The 21151-nt window shown below is 35.3% G+C and overlaps 1 protein-coding gene across 1 annotated transcript; it reads right to left on the reverse strand.

The window, feature by feature from the left end:
* Positions 1-9279: 9279 nt before the first annotated feature.
* Positions 9280-14466, reverse strand: LOC123560161 (uncharacterized). The gene is made up of 5 exons (XM_045352415.2): positions 14215-14466; positions 13654-13885; positions 12528-12688; positions 11368-11586; positions 9280-10692 (listed from the first exon to the last, which is right to left on the reverse strand). Exons 1-5 carry the CDS (start codon positions 14228-14230, stop codon positions 10211-10213), a joined length of 1110 nt encoding a protein of 369 aa, XP_045208350.2. The 5' UTR covers positions 14231-14466; the 3' UTR covers positions 9280-10210.
* Positions 14467-21151: the final 6685 nt, after the last annotated feature.

A 21151-nucleotide genomic window follows, 5' to 3' on the forward strand; every position in this document is an offset into this window, starting at 1 on the left:
TGACAAATGGACAATATTACTTCAAAGAGAGTCATGTTGGAACTTAGTCGCTCAGTCAAGCAGGGCCATTGGAACACACGTGAATAACTTTGACATACATCGAGAGATATTGAAGGAACTTGGCTTCATTTCTGAGTAAATGATATATTTCTTACCTATCTAAACACACAAAACCCACTATTTCCATGGGTTATCCAGGAAGGACCCCAAAATAGTTTGAAAATACCACTCGCATGTATACACCAAAATCAAAATATAACGACGGAGTATTTAGTTTTTGGAAAAAAATTCGAGTAAGCCCACACCCACGTTTTACCATTCTTTAACGTTGTGTTTTATAGACATCTATGGTTGAATCTCCAAACCTCTCACGCTTAAAGAGAAAAAATATGTTTTTGCCGGAAATATTTATCTCAGACCCCTAAACACGCACATAATACACCATTTTTGTTTATGTGGGATGTTTTAAAAGATATCTAGGTGGAGGACACACGTGCCTTTCGCACATTTATACTTCGTTTACAGAATTCAACATTTTTTGTGCCTTAAAAGCCGCGGTGGACTATCCCTCCAACAACACTAGCACACTAAAACAACCAAACAATGCAGTGTTATTGCATAGGAAGCGTCGTTTTAGACCCCCTTTCAGACGCTCGGGAATCTACATTTTTGTTGTTTTATACGAAAACTATATCTCGGGAGGGGAACTCCGAACCATCTCCCCCACCATTTTATAGAAAACATTCCCTCCTTTTATCTCTCTTTTGTGCGTAATGTAAAAATGAGCACAGCCCCTGATGTAGAAAAAACTACCAAAGATAATAGGTAAGGGTAGGTTTCTCGGAAGCATAGAGCCATCTAACAAATACATATAAATTTATGCCAAATATAGAAAGAGGAGGTGGCAGTGGTAAAGGGTAAAAAAAGGGAAAGGGTGGGGTGGGGGTGGGGGTGGAAGTTGAAGGGGAAAGTAGAACAAGGATGAATATACAAAGGGAATGCTACGTTCCTTAATCACAGTTACACTGCAACGTAAACCACAATAGCGCAGACATTCATGTCCCAAGATAAACACACAACCACACACAACTAACTAACATAGAAAAACAGACAAGCAAGATACAAGAACACAGTAGGGCACCGCTTTAGACTCACAAGCACAAAAACGCACCCCTGTAAGCAGGAAAAAACAATTGTGTACCGCCTTAGGATTCCGGCAGCCTAAATAAAGGGGAGCCACGTAAACTAACTCAAAGTAAAGGGGAAAATACGTTTCATTCGATGATCCTTAACACATCATATGTACCTTTGCAACGCATTTTGTCGCTACCAAAACTCGGCCGAATTTTGGTAGTCACTACCAAAATGCGTTGCTACCATTTAAGGTGTAACATACCCAAATGTTGACGAATACTTGAGTATTTTACGGCAGAGCATTATTGCCAGGAATATGTTCTTCATTAACCAATTAATTTTGAAATACGTAATTTACTAACTTAAAGTCGAACACCTTGCAGTAACGTTCCTTTACAATTCTGGATCCATATGTTATCAATGTGGCACCGTTAAATGTCGCAACACCGCTAAATGTCGCAACCACCGTTAAATGTCGCAAGGTTGACGTTAAATGTCTCAACCACCGCTAAAAGTCGCAAAATCATCTGCCGCTAAATGTCGCACCTTTAACATTAAATGTCGCAAAAATTTACCCACCGTCATATGTCGCAACACCAACGCTAAATGTCGCACTTCTTATTTGACACTATGACTTATATAAACAATTCCTTTTGTATATTTCAAAATTTTATTTTACGTAATTAACGTGAATCTTCAATAGGGCCGGTGTTTTAGAACAAAAATATTTCATTCCGCATCAAGCTTTTCGTCATATTTAAAACAATTAAATATCTACTTGTAGTTCAAAAAAGGAGTTGGTATAACTACTGCCTACTTTTAATATATTTTCTGATATATTCTTTTCCATCAAAGCTAGAATGAACGCCTTGAAGCAAAGAAATATATATATTTATTTATGTTTAAAGTAAAAATATTGCTAAGATTTTGTCAGCATTTGACCGTATTCATATCTAACACTGAGATAAAAAAAATCCACCGTTTTTATCAGCATGTGTATATTTTTCAAATTTGAATAACGTGAGTATTGTAGCTGGATATAGCCGCTTAATCGCTGTCATTTTCAACTTTAGCTTGAAACAAAACCGGGTGATATGAATGAACTGAAATATAAAATATGAAAGATCTGTGCCGTTTCCAAACTTTTACGCAAAAAATTAAGAACTCGGATCCCTCGAAACATGATCGCTCAGAATCTCTTTAAAACAGCACTATCAAAAAAAAAAAAAAAAAAAAAAAAAATTAAAAAGTCAATAAGAACAAGTGAATGAAGTATTGTTATGCAATACAACGTCCCCTACTGGAAGGCATCTAATTTTTAATTTTTAATGAACTTATATCTGTCAATGATGTATGAACAATATCATACTATATATACAATATGTTATAACAAAACAATTGGATTAAAATTTGCATATATAAAAACCTACAGTTGTTTTCATATGGAATTTTTTGGCTAATTATAAAAAAAGTTATCATATAAGTTATTTATAGTAACAACAAAGGGAAATTAATCCTAAAACAAAAATTCTATTATAAGTCCACACAAAACTATTTACCAGGTAGAGATAGGTCAAAATACACCTAAGAATTCGATGTAACACGAATGTTGTACCACAGAAAGTGGTCTCGATTTTTCCCTACCGCCAGTAATAAAAAAGTAACAATATAATCTATTTATAGTAAACAAATGGACGTAATTCTAAAAACAAGGGTGCCTCATGGTGGTGACCATTTATACCAACTTACATCGAAATCCCTCCATGCATAAAGAAGAAATGTTCCGAACAAAATCATTCTTATATTTAACCTTTGACCTCTAAGTATGACCTTGACCTTAGACTTAGGGACCTGGTTCTTGCTCATGACAATCCGTCTGATGGTGGTGAACATGTGTACCAAGTTACATCAAAATCCCTCTATGGATGAAGAAGAAATGCTCCGGACAAAGTCATTTTTGTATCTGACCTTTGGCCTCTAATTGTGATATTGACCTTAGACCTAGGGCCCGGGTTTTGCGTATTAATGACACACTGGTTAGAGCGTTCGCCCGCCATTCAAGTCATAGGTTTGGTGTCCAGTACAGTCACGGTACGGTCACCCTATTCGTATCCGTGACTAATGTTTTTCAATGGATCAGTTGCAAGTTACTGTGGGAAAAGAGTGTTTAGTGCTTTTAAAACATAAAATGTTGACGAAAACGGGCGTAGATACCTTGGAACGTCCCGCAGAGTTTCAAACTACTGGAATTCGAGGACGAATTCTAAAATGGAGAATGAGTATAAAACCAAAACAACAAACTAATTATTCCCGGCTAATTCTGACTTTAAAGTTGGTCGAAATATGCACAGTCAAAACGACATGAAGTTAATGTCAGATTTACGCCGTTTCTCAATAACCTTCAATTATGTCACGGCGGTCTGCTTACACAACCTGTCTTTATAGTTTCTAACCAGTATACTCCGTAAGAAATTGACAACTTTCCCACTTCATTGAACGGCTCGAGATAGCATCTCCGGATTTCTGGTAAAATTGTATTTAACTATTTATCAAACAGTTTAAACGGATTGAAACCAGTTGATAATGCAACACACCGTTCAATAAAGGCTGCAAATAGATCCTACAAAACAAACAATGTGACGTTGATTGAAAAACGCGGAGAATAGACCGTTTTAACTGTTCTTAAACTTCCCAATTTTCATAGCACCGTAGCATGAAAATGAACTCGGTAGTCAAGGACTTTTAAAATCTTATTTTATTTAGGAACATTTTTCAGAAAATTAATACAAATCTATGGAAGAGAGAACGAGCAGTAAAATGTTTATCAAGAAGTATCATTTTTTTCATTAATCTTTACGCTAAGTGTGACAAAAAAGAATGGAAAGAAATCGGAAAATGGCCTACAAATATAAATTATAATACGCTTAAAATGAAATTTATTTTGTTGTAAACTCTTTTGTGATTAACTTATTTTTCCCTAAAACTCAAACAATTCTTTGTGAAATTTTAATGCACAAAATGTGCGCGTGAAAATGGGGGTAGGGGAAAAGTTAAGACAATACAACGAAGTCGGAGACTCCCGTATTTTTTCGCTCATATTACAGTAAAATAAATTAATATGTTTTTTTTTTTTTGTTTTTTTTTTTAATCTTATGGGACAGTTTTTACACACTACTTAATAATTCCGCTAGAAAACAATGATTTCCTAGTAAGATTTTGGCATGATTTTTGCATAAAGTAAGCTTTCCGTCGGCGACTAGCCGGAGAACATATTTGAAAATTACATACCGTATAGGTTTCAACGGGCTCATTATATTAAAAGAAAAAAGAAATACTTCTTGAATTAAATGGACGCCCGAAACCAAATTAATCGCCGTTAAAACGGCAACGTCAAGCTATTTAGGGCACGGCTAAAACGTGATTTTTGGACGCTTTTTGCGTAAAAAGTGTGCATTTGACCTTTTTGATAATTGTACATCGGGTGAAGATCAGTTTTTTTTTTTTTGCTATTATCTAAACATGTTATCAAGGATGCAATTTGTTTTTGAAATTCCCGCTCATTACACCTTCTTTACCTTAAGGTAGTTTTGCACTCTTTTAACTAGAAATAACCTAAAATAAACCTATGGCTGACATACCATGCCATGCCACCATAAATAGTGTCACAGCATTAATCGATAAAGATAGAATTGTTTGCACGTGAATTGCGCATAAACTCAGCTTTAAAATTTGCGGTTTTCTTATTCATGGTATTTTTTTCTCTCAAAAATCAAAAACTCGAACCCATACATTTTATTTCGCAAGATCGTAGAAAACATTTTCAACGTTTAATCAGCACGTGAATTGTGGGGTATTTTCTGTACGAAAATATGATATCTACAATGATCTTAAGGATCAAGCAAAAAACAAGGACTCGAATTGCCCTGTTTTTATATCATGATGTTTTGAAATATCGGGGTTAAATCAAACTATACGGTGCAAACATTTCACCAGGAGGTAACCAGACCTGAAAGACATGTATTTATTTTATGTTTTCCAGTGAATTATAGAGTTTTCTCAGTGAAATAAAAGTCACTGTGATAATCCACAGTTTTGAAACAGTAGATTATCATTTTTATTTTTCACTGTTTTTGCCGAACTAGTTCCGGTCATCCGTCGCGATTGAAGTCAAATTATATACCGAGCGTTATGAATACCGGAGACCATAATGACGATGACGTCGTTAAAATGACGTCATTTGTGTTAAGCTTTCTGGTGACCTTTCCCGCGATTTTCGACATTTTATAGACTATGCAACAAAAGTAGAGTTTTACTCATGATATAAAAAGAAAATTTGTTTGTTTCAGTGAAATATCAATTTTATTTCACTCGTGAGCACCAAAAAATTCGTGAAAATATCAGTTTTTGATGCTCACTTGTGAAATAAAATTGATATGTCACTGAAACAAACAAATATCCTCTATATAAATACTTCCGGCGATTACGCTTCTTTTGGAGACCACGAGACGCGTGTGTATGAAATCATTAAACTACCGGAAATTGAAACTAAAAGAGGAAAGGTGCGGTGAAAGATGACAGACAGAAAACAAAAGATGCCGAAGTATTGAACCTAATTTATCAGAACTATGTGAAGAAAAACGTATGTGTTAACCACAGCAACATGATGTTTCCCAATAACACTGGCTGTTCTGTTGGTTTATATGGTGCTTTCTAATTAAGGGGGTAAGTCATGTTACATTTATACATTCTCTGTTCTGTTCTATTCTCTCCTGTGAACTCACTCTTATTCTATAATCTACAGAACAGTACATTATAGAATAATAATTATTTCACAGGCGAAATCTCTCTATGTAGTAAACATGGAACCGTGCCGTTGAAAAATTCTAATTGATCTTTTTGAATACAAAACACTAGTGTATGTGATTTTAATGGAGACCGCGTTCTTATCATTTGCATTTATATTCTTATAAGAGTTATCTATAGTCCTATTAAAACTTTAAAAAATCTGCAAAATTACACGAAACAACTGGGATAAAATCATACAGGTTTCTATAGTATCTAATGAAACCTGACAGATATTCATCTGGAAAAGAAATATCAAATGTATGGAATACTTTTGTAATCATATGAATCTATTTTGAGATATCGTTCAAATATGATACAGTTATACTTCAGATGGAGATTATTCAAATCCACGTGCAACAATATTTCATCAGGTAACTTCGCTAACGTTATACTAATTTAGTATAATAATTCTTAACATGGCGAAAACAATGATTTATTGATACAAACATTACATATTCTACAAGATGTTTTAACAGCCAGAACGCTTAAGCTCGACAACATGACATCGGCAATCTTATCAAAATAGCATGTGAACCACTGTAAGTAGAAAAGTAAACCATTGTAAACGAACTGTCAAAAATAACACCAATTTAATGTGTGAATGAATATGATTTGTATTATTTATTTAAGAAATGATAGGTTCCCAATCGTGCTTTATCGTAGAATAATCCGTTTTTTTAGTTCTTATGCGTAAGAATATATCACGAAGGCCATAGGCCTGGTAGATATATTGGTTCGCATTAGAACCAAAAACTCGGGTTATATAGTACGATAAATCACACTTGGGAACTAGTTATTTCGATTCTGACACGACATACTAGTATCAACAGTGTTAGAAAAAATGGTAACTACTTTTTACGACCGTGCTACGCACCTGGATCGGATGACGTCATTGCACGCGCTTGGGTTATTGCAGAATAACCCGAGATAGATTTTACTCTACATATATGTAGGTTATTTGCTGGTCGTGTTAGAATTAACAAACAATCAAGACCTTCGAGTGGTTTATCGTCTAATTTACCACAGAGTTTAGATGCGTAGGAATTGAACCACGAGAGCGTAAGCCCGAGCGGTCAAATACTGAAGCATCTGAACGATGAGCCGTGGTAAATTAGACGATAAATCAAAGAAGGCATTGATTGTTTTACTTCTGACATGCTCATTAACATATTTTTATAAATATTATGCTGGACTTCATTTACCCGAGGAATAATGTATCGGACGTCATGCGGCAATTTGACGTCATAATTGACGTCATAATTCTCTCTTACCGGTCCGCGCGTCAATCGTTGTTTATCACAGAATATACAGAGCTTGATTTCCTTCTTTGTTTAACTGGAAATCGAATCGAGTGATGTTAGAATTGATAATTTGTACGCAACGGTTATTCGATTAAACATACAGTCAATGTCTTTAATATATTTTATTAAGAATTTTATCAGTTCAGACCAGACTGGTTTATAATCATTCTCATATATCTTTAAAACAGTTCATGGTAATTCTTAGAGGAAGAAATAGTATTTATCGATGTAACTGTATATGACATTTGTGTTGTATTTTGCATCCGTAGCAAATGGCGTAGTAGTACGCAATACGGCCGGACAAAATTCATACATGGACACGGCTACAGTTACATTATTTAATATCCTCTATATCCTCCATCATACACAGACCCCTACAATCCAGTGTACGGCCGGCGGTGTATGGGAATCGTTAATGTGTGATAAGATAGGTAAAATCATGTACATGTATAGCAGTATCAGCCTCAGAAATTCGATATTTACATCGCGAATGGAAACATCCGACATATCTGCTGTTTGTATAAGATGGGCAATCCTGGGCAAAGTTTGTGACATAATTCTTTCAAGAACGAATTGTCAACAGATACATACTCAAGAATTAACACAGTGTCTATAGTACCACTTCCACGATAACTGTTGTCGTTATGCCTCAGGTAGCCGGTACATTAGAAGGAATTTACTGCGCAAACAAGCTGAAAAAACAAAGACAAATATCAACCAGGGAATGCCACATACCAAAAACGCAGCCTCCCCAAAATGAAACCCACAGCACGCTGACGCGCACACCACAAACACACACACACATACACGCGCACACACACAAAGCCAACACATTAGGACAAAACGAACAAACAAAGGAACACAGTGGGGCACCGCCTTGGAACGGTCAGTGGCAAAAACACCACTGGGGAGCTTAAACCGGTTTGTGGTGCGCACCCAACCTAACTCTTACCCCCACCATGTTCCAAAGACACGGGATAGTGTAAATAAAAGTAATCCCCTCCAGGTGAATCTCTAACACACGTAATGGAAACAAAAAGGCATGGCATGTAAAACACAAAAATGCTCGTGTATAAAAATATAAAAAGCAAACCTTTAGAACCAAAGACGTATGTACTCAATGCCTTTTCAGAAGACAGAGCAACAAGAGAAACACCCTTAAGGGCCCGACGAAACAGGCCAGAAGACAGATATCAAAACAGTTCAGTCCTGGTAGGATTTAAAAACTGCTCATCATAGAGGCCTCCCCCTCTTCCGTCAGACACAATCAAAGAGGGAAGCGTAGTGTCCAACTTTAAACGGGTTGAACACTAAACATGCGGTATGTCTCAAAACAGTTGGGTCGTAACCTCTTTTAATAAAACGTTTTATAATTTTACTAAATACATTTGGAAAATTACCATGACCCAAGATCTTACGAAGTTTGTAAACCACATCCCCATAAAAAAACGGGTTTAGAAATACCTTCTCGCAGAAGTGTCTTTAAATTACTATTGAATTTTAAAACTAAATCAGAATTACGATAGTAAAATTTAGCAAAATATTTACGCTATTTGTAATAACGGTAGCCTTGCTGAAGAAGTTTACTAGTAATATATTGATCACGTTCATTGAAATGCTTGACATGACTACACGCTCTGGCAAACCGGATTAATTGAGAAATATATACCCCATAAGATGTAGCCTGAGGTACATCCCAATCCAAACGGGGAATATTTATAATACTAAAATTAAAATCATCCCTCTTGTCATAAATTTTGGTATGTATAATATTGTCATAAATAGAGAGATGTAAATCTAAAAATGAAGCATCAGTATCCGAATTGTTAGTTTTAATTAACTGAAGCTCCCTAGGATAAATAAACTAACATTTTCAAAAACAGTAAACAGATAGTTACCAGTGTTTTATTTTATTGCAAATGTACTTAATTATGAAAAGTGACCAATAGAAACGAGGCATTGAAACCAGATGTTCTTCTAAACATCATCATCATCACCATCACTATATATATATATAATTCTATTCATTTCGTAATGTGCCGTTATATTTACCTGGGATTTTGGAACATTCTTTTGTTGGGATCTTGGACATGTTGGAATGATCATAGATCATTAATAAAAGAGTAAAAAAGAAAAGAATAAAGTAATTGTACAATCTAAGAAGTTTTCCTGTTCCAAAGATACTTTGACTTCCTCAAGATGCATATATATATATATTTGGCAGTCTATATCATGTATAAACTTACACCAAGTTCTTTCTTCATGTATGTTTGTGTCAATTTGCTTTTGCTTCTATGTTTTACTGAATATGTTTCTGTTTGTGCTCGGCCTTTGCAATTTGTATACATTTTCACGTACCGATAATTCCGTGGGAGTGATGTATGGGCGGATGCATTGTTCGAATATAGCTTTTTAGTTGGACATTGGTCCTTGTTTTCTTGTGAATCTGCTGTTATTTTTCTTGGTTGTGTTTTATGCTACCAAAAAACTTTTTATAGGTTTATTTAAAAACCATAACATAAGTCTTCAAGTACCTTTGGCGGACGTAAAATATGGCCCCGTAACTTGACACAGTATCATTATTTTTTTGTCCTTCCGGATGGCGGAGTTTATTCAATGTTTCTGTTTAACAGAAGAATTCCACCTTAACCGGAGCTTTGGGCCTGGTGAATGTTACACTTTTCTTTATTCCTAATAAAAAGATTCATTGAACGAAGCCAGGTATCATTTGGCATGGATGTGTTATATGTTAAACATGATCTTTTTATTGATCTAAATTCGCTATCACAATATCAGTCTTGATGTACCTCAGTAGCGATATATCCTTCTTTAATTCAACATTCATTAAATGTGTTTGTACTTAAAGTTTTATCATTTAACAAAAACAGAATAAGGACGTAAAATGCATGTTTTTGCGACTGTTATTTAACTCATTTTTTCTGAAATTCCATTATATTATTGACTACACTTTGTACCGCGGTTTCGTTGAGCAAATAGTAACAGAAAGCAAGCAAAGCGACCATAAAGGCAGCAAATAACAACAATAGAAATAACTCTTTCAACTCGTTTCCCCATCTTTTCATCTTTAGTTTAATCTTTTTTCTCATATTCAGAATCGGCTCTGTGTATTGAACGTCTGGTACCCCTGGTTCAATCATCTTTTTTAGAAATCTGAGCGCAATATTTTCCACATAAGGATTATCAAGTCCAGTATTGTCTGTTAAGCTGACCCAGCGTATTCTGTTGGATTCTAAGGCTCCCTCGAAGTTCAGCTCCTGTGCAAGAGCAGTCTCGACCTTCTCTAGATCTGTCAGACTAATTGACTTGTCTTGATCCTTCCCGTAAAGATTGATATCTTTGGAATCCTTAACTAGATCATATTTAGTGATCAACACAAAGATGCCAACTCGATCTGGAAAAAACATTTACTTTTTTGCATCACTTGAAACAGATCCTGGTATCAAAACATACACCTCGTTTGAAAAATAATTATCATGTTATCAAAACTTACACTACTTTTTTGTTTATTAACGCAGTTATGTTTTCAAAAAATCAAATATTTTTGTTCACAAGAGTTTGTTCACGCTAGATGACAATTATTTCGGAGATATTAACATGTTAAAGTAAACGTGCATGATAAACTTGCAGAGAAATAGTTTTCAAAAGAAATATAGCACAATAACAAAGAAAATACTGATATTCATTTTGTAAGTTGATAATATGCAACGGCAGGCATAATTGGAACTAAAAACGAGGATATGGGATATAAATATAGTCTAATTATCAAATCTTGATATTTGTGTCAGTGTCCTTACATTCACTTGTAAAAATGTGTGCAAATGAAACTATTTATCAAAATCTGTAGGTAATTCCACTGAGACTTTTAAAGTCTCGTGACCAGACAGGATTTACCGGCATTCTTTCGTTGCCAGGCCATCAGAAATTCGTTGACAAGAATAACAAAAAGTGCTTATGCAAGTGGAACAATAAAAACAATTAATTGATATACACTAACTGACACAATGTTACGAGAGTGCAATAAATTCAGCGTTGATTTCAAATATTAGATAGGTTAAAGGTACGTTACATTTTCTCGTAAAGGTGTCTTTATCAACGATTTCCAAGGTCTGTCTCAAACATGCGATAAGGTTTATTGGAATTGCATCTATACACCCTTGCACGAAGACAATTTTAGTGACCTTCCATTCAGGGTTTGAAACATCAAAAGCTGTTGTCAGGCCACCTTCGCCATATTCCGTCTGCATAATTTCTAAACCCGATATGCTTGTTCCAGGACGAATATAACCTGCATATGGAAAATATAATTTTACGGATTTCCTTACTGTGTAAAGGAGGGATTTGCTTCGTATTGGGATAAAGGGTGATTTTGGTTACAAGCCCTCCTCTGAGTCTTCAGAACACGGATGTTGTTTACATACTGTCCTTTCTATAAAGTTCATACTGATAAAACTTTTCTCCTTGAAACTCACGCAGCCAAGGCATGAGCACAATTGTCGTTGAAAGGCAAACATTATTGAATATTTTTTTATTTATTTTTTTATCAGCAGTAAGAATATATAAAAAGATACTGCGTTACATACAAAATAATGTTGATCATGTTGATAGTGTCAATGTGGTTTATTTAATGTGTTAAATTAGAACAATGCATGGCAGATATATACGGAATTCCATAAGGGACATCGTTTTTGAATGTGTTGATCTGAAACGCGAAACTCGATAATACGATTATGAAAACGCGAAATCACGAAACTTATAACAAAAACGCGATACTACGATGCTGATAACGCGATACTACGATAATAAAAACACGATAATACGATAGTACGATGATGATAATGTGATATATTATCGTGCTTTCACCATCGTACTGTCTCGTTTTCACCATCGGGATATCGCGTTTTCGTTATCGAGGAACACGTCTCTAGTTTCTCATATCTATGGTGTTCAAGTACCTAGATATAACTGACAGGCAAGTTGACATTTAACCATAAAGTGGCCGCATGAGAATGGTAACGCGACAGTACGGTAATGATAACGCGACAATACGATCGTGATACCGCGACAGTACGATGATGATAACTCGACAGTACGGTGGTGATAACACGACAGTATGACGGTGATAACGCGATCATCGTACTATCGAGTATCGCGTTTCATTTCATCACATTCAAAGGAGATGTCCCTAACGGAATTCCGTAAAAATATACGTGTTTTATAGTATCTTACCTCCTATCAAAAGTTCAAGTAGTTCACGTAATTTCCATGAATTTTCATCTGCGAGTCCCGCGCAGTCTATGATGTGTGGCAATTTTCGTATTGTGTCATTCATTCTCTCTTTCCTTGATGCGTTGGATATCCTATGCAGTTGAGCTCCGCAATGTTCGTATCTAAAATTATCAAATGTCAACTTACGTTTTGAATGTCTTCCTTACTGCTTTCTGGAGGCATTCTTTACTTCGAAAGGATATTCGAACTGGTCTGGTATATTGTGGTGGAGATTAGTTTGTAAAAAAAAACTCTCTTCTTATATAATAACTTATAATGAATCTTTGTATCATCTGGGAAAGCCAACTGATCAGAATTTTATTATATCCCTTATTCAGTGTAACATTGTGATCCAGTCAACATTCAGAGAGAGAAAATATAGCTTCTCTGGTCCAAATCAGTAAAAGACTAAAATGTCACTCCTGCTTTCTGAGACATGTTAACAGATATTTGAGTATATATTCAATCGTTGAGCCATTGGGTGAGTGGACTAATTGTGTCATGTGGACGCTCGTTTGTACTGCTTTGCCGTAATTGGTCTGGTATATTGTGGTAATGATTAGTTCGTAAACTCTCCCTGTTTATATGTATATACTGTCTCTACGATAAGAAAGACTGCAAAATGTGACATGTGTTAGATGGAAAATAAATTACCAATCATTGGCCAAACTTCGCGTCTTAGATGAGAAATGACGATTGCAATGGGCTTTCTCATTGTTCTCATAAAGGTAGGGTATAGCCCGTGTAATTATATTTTCTTTCTGATCTGGGGCAAGTGATCTGTACTGCTAGCCGTATTATATATATATTGGTCTGTCGGTCTGGTGTATTGTGGTGTAATTTGTTCGTTTAGAATATATAGCTACCTATAATTATTTATACTGAACCAGTTGCAATGTGTAGTGTAGACCAGGGGCGTATACATATAAATGCACACAAGTCTTAAAACATGTCTTAATGGTTTTAGTGCGCTGGAGTGTTGCTTTTTTAATGTACAAATTCTATCTACCTACATATATAGACCTGCTGAATTGAAACACCTGCGACAGTTTATGAAGACCAACATTTTAAACGGAAATCAACCAACCTGTTCAGTTCCATAGTAACAGTTAATGCTTTACCGCTCCCATGTTTTGCAATTGGATAATATTTCCCTGTCAAGACCTTGTGTAGTGTATTGATTAAGGCACTCTTTCCCGCTCCACTTCTTCCTATGAGTAGTATGACTTCGGGAGATTCACAGTCTGGACTTTCAAGTAAGTCGAAAATACCACTGAGCGATGTTTCATTTTCGTCCTCATCGGAAAAGTTCATTGAACCTAAGTACATAAATACGATTTAAAGAAAATGCAATAATTAATTAAAAGGGTATATATACATATTTTTTATACAAAATGAGTTTTCTTTTCTTCAAAAATACACAAGTTGCGTAAAAAACGGTGTAGAAACAAAATAATCTAGATTAACAGTCTTATTATACGTCGAATACAAAACCCAGGAGTCGTGGGTTCATTGAGGTGACTGCCAAGTTACCAGTACTGGTATTTCCAGGAAGCGGATTCAACAGTGGTTTAAGTAAGCGTGAAGTTTTCACCACAACTGAGCTAAAATAAATTAGTATAAACTAACGAATAGCTTTAAATTTTACCTTCTGCAAATGACATTTTATCTTCTACATACACTCCAACATCAATGTGTAACAACTTACAGATAAGTCCTCCTTTTCATACGCCAAAATATAGATTGATAACCCAACTACGCGCGTATCTATTGTATATTTATCTTCATGAATATTTACTGACAACGAGGCCAATAACTGCACAATTATCGCAATGAAGGCTACAAAGGTTAAGGTTGTAAATAAATCCGTTACGGTGAAACAAATTGCCATACTACTGAGATGTAAAAGAAAACAGGAAAGATGCATACCATTCACTGAAATACTTCCAATGGCAATATTTTGGATTTAAGTATTAGATAAATTGAGATGAATGACACTCTGTAAAAATTTTCCTTTTCTTAAATTTGTTTTGTAGAAAATGGCATTTTCCACTAAATTCTATGGGGGTAGGCCACTTCCATACTTAACAGTACATATATGTTTCAACACATATTGAGGTCATTTGTTTTGTTATATATTATAGTAGTTGAATTTGTATTGCACAAACAATAATTGAGATCTAAGATAAAAATTTTGTTTTAGAATCAATGAAAAGGAACACTTGTTTAATTTCAAAAGTTGAACATTTCTGAACTAAGTACATAGGACAAAACGTCTTTTTCTCTACAATAACAAACTCTGAAATTAACCAAATTTCTATAGCAGCATTACATCAACATGTCAGCTTATAATATGACTGAAATCTATATATCTCTTTTTTCTCATGTTTTTGATATGCTGATTTAAAATTCAATTTGGAACGAACTTTCCTTTCACCCATAATTTCTTATATTGAAGGTCCACATGAAAATAGGAGAATGTGTTAATGTATACACGTATACAGTGACTCAGCACATGTGCATATTAATTCAGTAGTGGTCAGGCTATTAGAATTGTATTTTGGTACTTGTAAATGTTGAATTCTTCTAAACCCGGGGTTATGCGACTTGAATGGTAACATTCAGTTCTACCGCCGTCCTGGAGATGGCCAAACCAAACCGAGTCTGCAAGATTTTCATTTTTGTCGTGTTAGGAAACTTGTGGAGTTTCTACTTTTCCTATCTTTTTATGGCCATTCTGTATTTAAAATAGAACATTACGACATATGTTATTCGATATTTTGAGACAGTAAGAGGACTTTCCGTCTGAGCGAAACAGTTAGCTTAAACGTAGAATGAATACATGAAATGGCGAGAGTACCTCCGTCAAATTAGCTCGTGACCTTCACGTCATATTGTCAGTGAAGGTGATGATTATTCAGTTATGAGTGACCTTCTCAACATCCCCAAAAACATAGAGATAGACGGTCTACTTTTTCTACACCGCCTGTCACTAATACAGCGACGTGTCAATGGAAAATGGAAATCCAGTCTCTTAAAGAAACAATAACATCTCTCCAAGCAGACATTTTCCTTTTGGAACGCGAGAGCTTACACAGTCCATATTCATAGTAATGTAAAAATATCAAAAATATCTAATCATCCACTCAACAATAACAACCTCATGGTCCATCTTCCTTTATTAGTATAGGTTAGCATGGCATTGTTCTCTTTACACATTATTCTTTTTTTGACGGTGATATATTCATCCAAATCATGGTCCTACTCTTTCTGTTTCAAGTTTCAAGTTTCAAGTTTATGGCTTTCATATACTACAACTAATGATAGTATTCTTATTCAAAACGTTGATGCAGCTTTCAGAAATTACCGGATTGGCAGATAAGGAGGAGGAGTTGCTATCTATATACGAGCTTGCCTCTGTGCTACTCGTCGTCATGATCTAGAACTCCCAGGTCTAGAGGCGGTCTGGATCAAGCTTTATTTCTCTCGCAAGAGTCTCCTAGTTGGAGCATTCTATCGACCACATGACTCAAACAATGACTATTGGACCCGTCTAGAAGAGAGTATAGACAGAGATCAAACAGCTAAAATAATACTGACATCTTGAGTGATTTCAATATCGATGAATCAAATGATAAATTTAACAAATATCTAGACTTTTGACGTCTTATAATTCAGAACAGCTTATCTCCGATCTCACTCATTTTACTGAACATTCACAGTCCACAATGACTTATACATTGTATTTGTAAACAATCCTGAACATGTTATTTCAAGCTTTACAGCTGTCCAATTCATACCAGATCTCGAAAGATTTCATTGCCCTACTGTTGTCGTTCTTAAATTCCAGAAACTCAAAAACGTCTCATCATCCCAGTGGAAGATATGCAAGTACGACCAGGCCGACTTTGATTGTTTTCGTGGTGAACTAAACAAAACCGACTGGGATATTCTGTTAAATAATGACGACCTAGATTTAGCTGCAGAAAATTTTAAAAAATAGTACTTGAATATGCAGCTAAAACAATACCGTCTAAAGTTATAACTATGCGTCCTGCAGATGTACCGTGGTTTCACTCTGGACTTTTCAAAAAGGCATAGCTACGTAACAACGAATTTCTTTGAAACAAATTTAAAAGTAAACGAAATGAAGTCACAGACGAAAAGCCAAAATGATTTTAAAAATAATAACGAAAAACTTAGTTTAAAATATCTAAACTATCTACATTACGTAGCCTATCCTATGAAGGCAAGACAGCATCAGACGACAAAGATAAAGTAAATATTCTAAACTCGTATTTTTGTAAATAATAAACAATTGTCGAAAGAAATAACACCAGACAATCCCGAACAGCCGCCACATATCCTTGACCATATAAACATCTGAGAACAAAAATTATATAGGACACACTATCCTCAATTAACCCATCTAAGTCCTGTGGCCCAGACTGGATCAGTCCTTATCTTTTAAAGATAGGATATCCAGTCTGGACAGCACCACTGTCTATTTCTGAATAAATTACACCACACCATTTCTTATTTCCCTTCAGTCTGGAAAGAGGCAAATGTAACCCCGATTTATAAAAAAGCCAATCCAGCTAACGCACAGAATAATCGACCAATATCCCTTCTAAGTTGTGTTGGGAAGCTCATGGAAAAATGTATCAATAATCATTTTGTTAATTACATTACTCGGAACAACCTCCTTAGTAGGTACCAGTCAGGGTTTATTTCTGGTGATTCCACAACTAATCAGCTTGTGTATATCTACAATGACATATGTAGGGCAATGGACGAAGGCAAGGAAGTTCGAGCAGCCTTTTGCGATATATTCAAAGCGTTTGACCGAGTTTGGCATAAAGGTATCTTTTACTGAAACAATACTGCATTTGGTGATGCAAGCATGACTTTGGCATGTGTTCTCGTCATAGCCTATTTTTTTCAAAAAGCACGTTAGCCACTTGAAAATTCAAAATGGCGGCCATTTTTCAAGATGGCCGCTAAGGACGTTGATTTTAACAGACTTAAACAAAGTTGTTGTTTTTGGCAATTTTGAGAAAAAATATCTCTTAAGATGCTTTGAGCGTGCAAAACCTATTTTTGATACACAAAAGACTGGTTTCAAAATCCAATATGGCGTCTTTTTTTTCAAGATTGCCGCCGTTTTATGTAAAAAGTACTAATTTGCCATTAGCAGTGACGTTCCTATTTAAATCAATTTTAATGTTATTGACAAATAACATATTTAGAGTGTTTTTGTCTCGCCTGCGACTTTTGGAACTGACGGCGGACTAACACGTGGCTTTTACGACGACGATGGCGTTGATGACGGTGGCGGTGACGTCAACGTTAAGGTTATAGGTCAAATCATTTTTTCAGAAACTACTTTATTGGATTGAAACTTCACACATATCTTTGTAATCATTAAGCGCTGTATAAAGACAAGTTCCATAACTCTGACATACATTATAACAAAATTACCCCCCCCCCCCCCCTTTTAAACTTCGTATTAAGATTTTTTTCTCTCTCAGAAACTACTTTATTTATTGGATTGAAACTTCACACATACCTTCATGGTCATTAGGCACTGTACAAAGCCAACTTTCATATTCTGACATGAGTTTTAACAAAGTTACCGCCTCCCTCCCCCTTTAAAATGGGAAAATGTAACGTTAAGTCTTTTTTGTCTCTACATGGCATGTTTTTTAATTATGTCCCTTAATGCCCGTCAATGCTTGATTGGAACTTGTGGTCAAACTTTGTATATCGCGGACATTTTTAAAATTAAAGTTTATGTAGCAAAACACCTGGACAGCCTACATCAATTGTGATAAACAAAAGACCTGCTTTGTATCATAGGTGAAACAATGCAGATCTACTTTACTTGTTTCTTTTGGAAGGCATGTCTCAAGACTTTATATTTTGGCCAGTTAGTTGTCACATTTGCAGCTGTATAGATCTGTACACGTGAGTCCAAAACGATAGCATTTACACCTACCACAACATTCTGTTCTACATGCACATTTTGTCAGTTCTTTACAGCTATTTGCAACTGGTGGATTGTTGTCCAGTGTATCTACCAAAGGTCACCATGTTTCTCCCGTCCCTATTCAGAAGGATTCTCGACTTCCACGTGGCAAAACAGTGTCTGTTCCTATACGCAACTAGCTTGGTATGCAGCACCTTTTGCGTGTTTGGCAAGGGCTGCTTAAGTTAGGGCAAGAGCATAATTTGACCTCTGCTTTCGGGAAAACATCTCCAGTCTGACACCATAAAGATGACAACCTTTTCAAGAACCATCTTGTCCTCATTAGTTATCTCTGTCCGATTACACATAGGTTCTTAAAGACATCTGTCACTTCTCGGCTTACATTCAAAGTTTGACAAACAGCCTTCTTACCCTTTCCCTGATAACCTGACTCTACTGATTGACATGGCCGATTGATTGAATGACATCATGATGGAAATCCATCTCAAATTTGTTTCCTATTTAAAGGCTACCCACAGCTGTTCAAGTCCAAGCCCTTCCAGCTCAGAAAATACATCAAAAGCGATAACAACACAATCTGTGTCTGTAACTTTTATAACAAGCTGTTTATGACCCAACACAACAGCATGTCTTGCATGCATAAATATCTGCGTATCGGCTTCCTTATGATTGCATGATGTCAGACCTTCAAGACTGATTTCCTGATTGCTTACAACCTTTTTCTCTTTGGTCACAATTACATTAGTTCGGCAATGTACTTGTAGTATTAAGCACTCAACAATAGCACAAATCCATAAACCGACGATTATCTAAATGTATACGTCTATTGAATGGCATACCAGTCAACAGTCAAAACCATCTGCATCGACGTTTGACCGACACGACCCCAACAACTATATTGATACTTGACGTTAGAAATTTATCTTTTTAGTTAAATTTTATAGATCACGGCAAACATATGAGAATATGTACTATTCATATGGCACTTACAATATGCCAGCAATTTAAGTACAGTGTCATGTAATAGGAACGAATATAAACATTGATAATAGCAAAAAATGTCAACACAACATAAACAGTTCCTATTTCAAGCAGGTTGGATAAATCTGAAAAATACAGGGTAATAATATGTACTTTTTTTCTCATCTGCCGAAGAATAACCTGCTATATAGTTTGTGATATGTCAAAACAATTAATAATAATGATGGCAATAAAACAAAATTAGTGTTAAATACATCTAAGTACAGGTAATTCAAAGTCATCGTTAATAGAATTCAACTCACTGGCACCAGAACAGAAAGAAAATGCCTCTGTACATGTTATACCTTACCCCTAGGTATTCTATAAGAACCATGGTCATGAACGGAAAAATATACTAACCTGTTTCAATCATAAATTTCTCAACTTAAACGCACAGTTCGGTGAATGGGTACCTAGTATATTGAACAAGCGATAATTTATCTTCCATCGTGCACTAGTCACATTGTCTCAATATTCCATATTGCTGAGATTATCAACATATTTTATGCTTTCGTCAACGTTACAGAAAAAACTTGCTTGACCTTCCCTAATGAACATCCGGTCTTTTTTTCAAATGAGATCTCAAGCAGGCTATGAATATATTATACATAAATTACATAGATAAAAAGACACTTCTGAACTCACTTTTTAAACTAAAAGCAATTATAAAAGAATATTTCAATGTAATTAAGGTGTTTAAATCCAATTTTCAAAGCAACTACTAATCTCTCCAATATCAGCTCATACATTATGATCAGTTATGTTTCAGCTGTATATTAATGTAATATGCCTCATAATACAACATGCATGCTTTGTTAAAATGCAAATATTGAAAACTGAAAATTTTCAAACTTATTTTGAATTATCTCAAATGACTTCATTGCAGTCTTCCGAAGCCTGCTATCGTATAATTATCCGGGAAGAAATCGTATGACGGTACGTGAACACTTTGGGACGAAAACATCGCAAATCTACCGGCGATTAAAAGGAAAACTTGTGAAAAATAATGTTTCTTTCGAATAAATTATATCCTTTTATGATATGTCAGCATCAACACTTGCTAGAATGTTAGAATGTAAAATTAAATCAATTTGATGTTCATATGTTCGTATTTTAGGGAAAGCGATTCCCCACCCCCTCCCTTACGATCATTTTCCTAAGTCGTGCAAATAAAAATTATTCACGTAAATTTTACGAAAATGATATCTTTCTATATAAAATAAATAAAGTGATTCCTCTTCTATTGATTTATGCAATAGATATTTCAAAAACCAATTTCTATGCTGCAAACTTCGCCGGATTACACGGGTGCAATTTTATCATTCTGTTGGCCTTTCGAAATAGAACGCATTGTATCATAAAAGAACCAGTGGTACATTTATTCGGCGACCTCTCACATTCGTCGACTAACGATTTCCACCGAGCACTATTTCCATAAGAATTATACCCGGAGTGTATAAGATATTGAATAGGTTGATGGTTTTGGTCGCGTGATAATTCTTGGCCACGTTACGAAATATTTTCTAATCATGTGACAAAATAAAGCGCTTTGTTATTATAAAATAAAATTTTGATT

Source organism: Mercenaria mercenaria, unplaced genomic scaffold (genome assembly GCF_021730395.1).
Source record: "Mercenaria mercenaria strain notata unplaced genomic scaffold, MADL_Memer_1 contig_3159, whole genome shotgun sequence".
NCBI classification, from domain to species: Eukaryota; Metazoa; Mollusca; class Bivalvia; order Venerida; family Veneridae; genus Mercenaria; species Mercenaria mercenaria.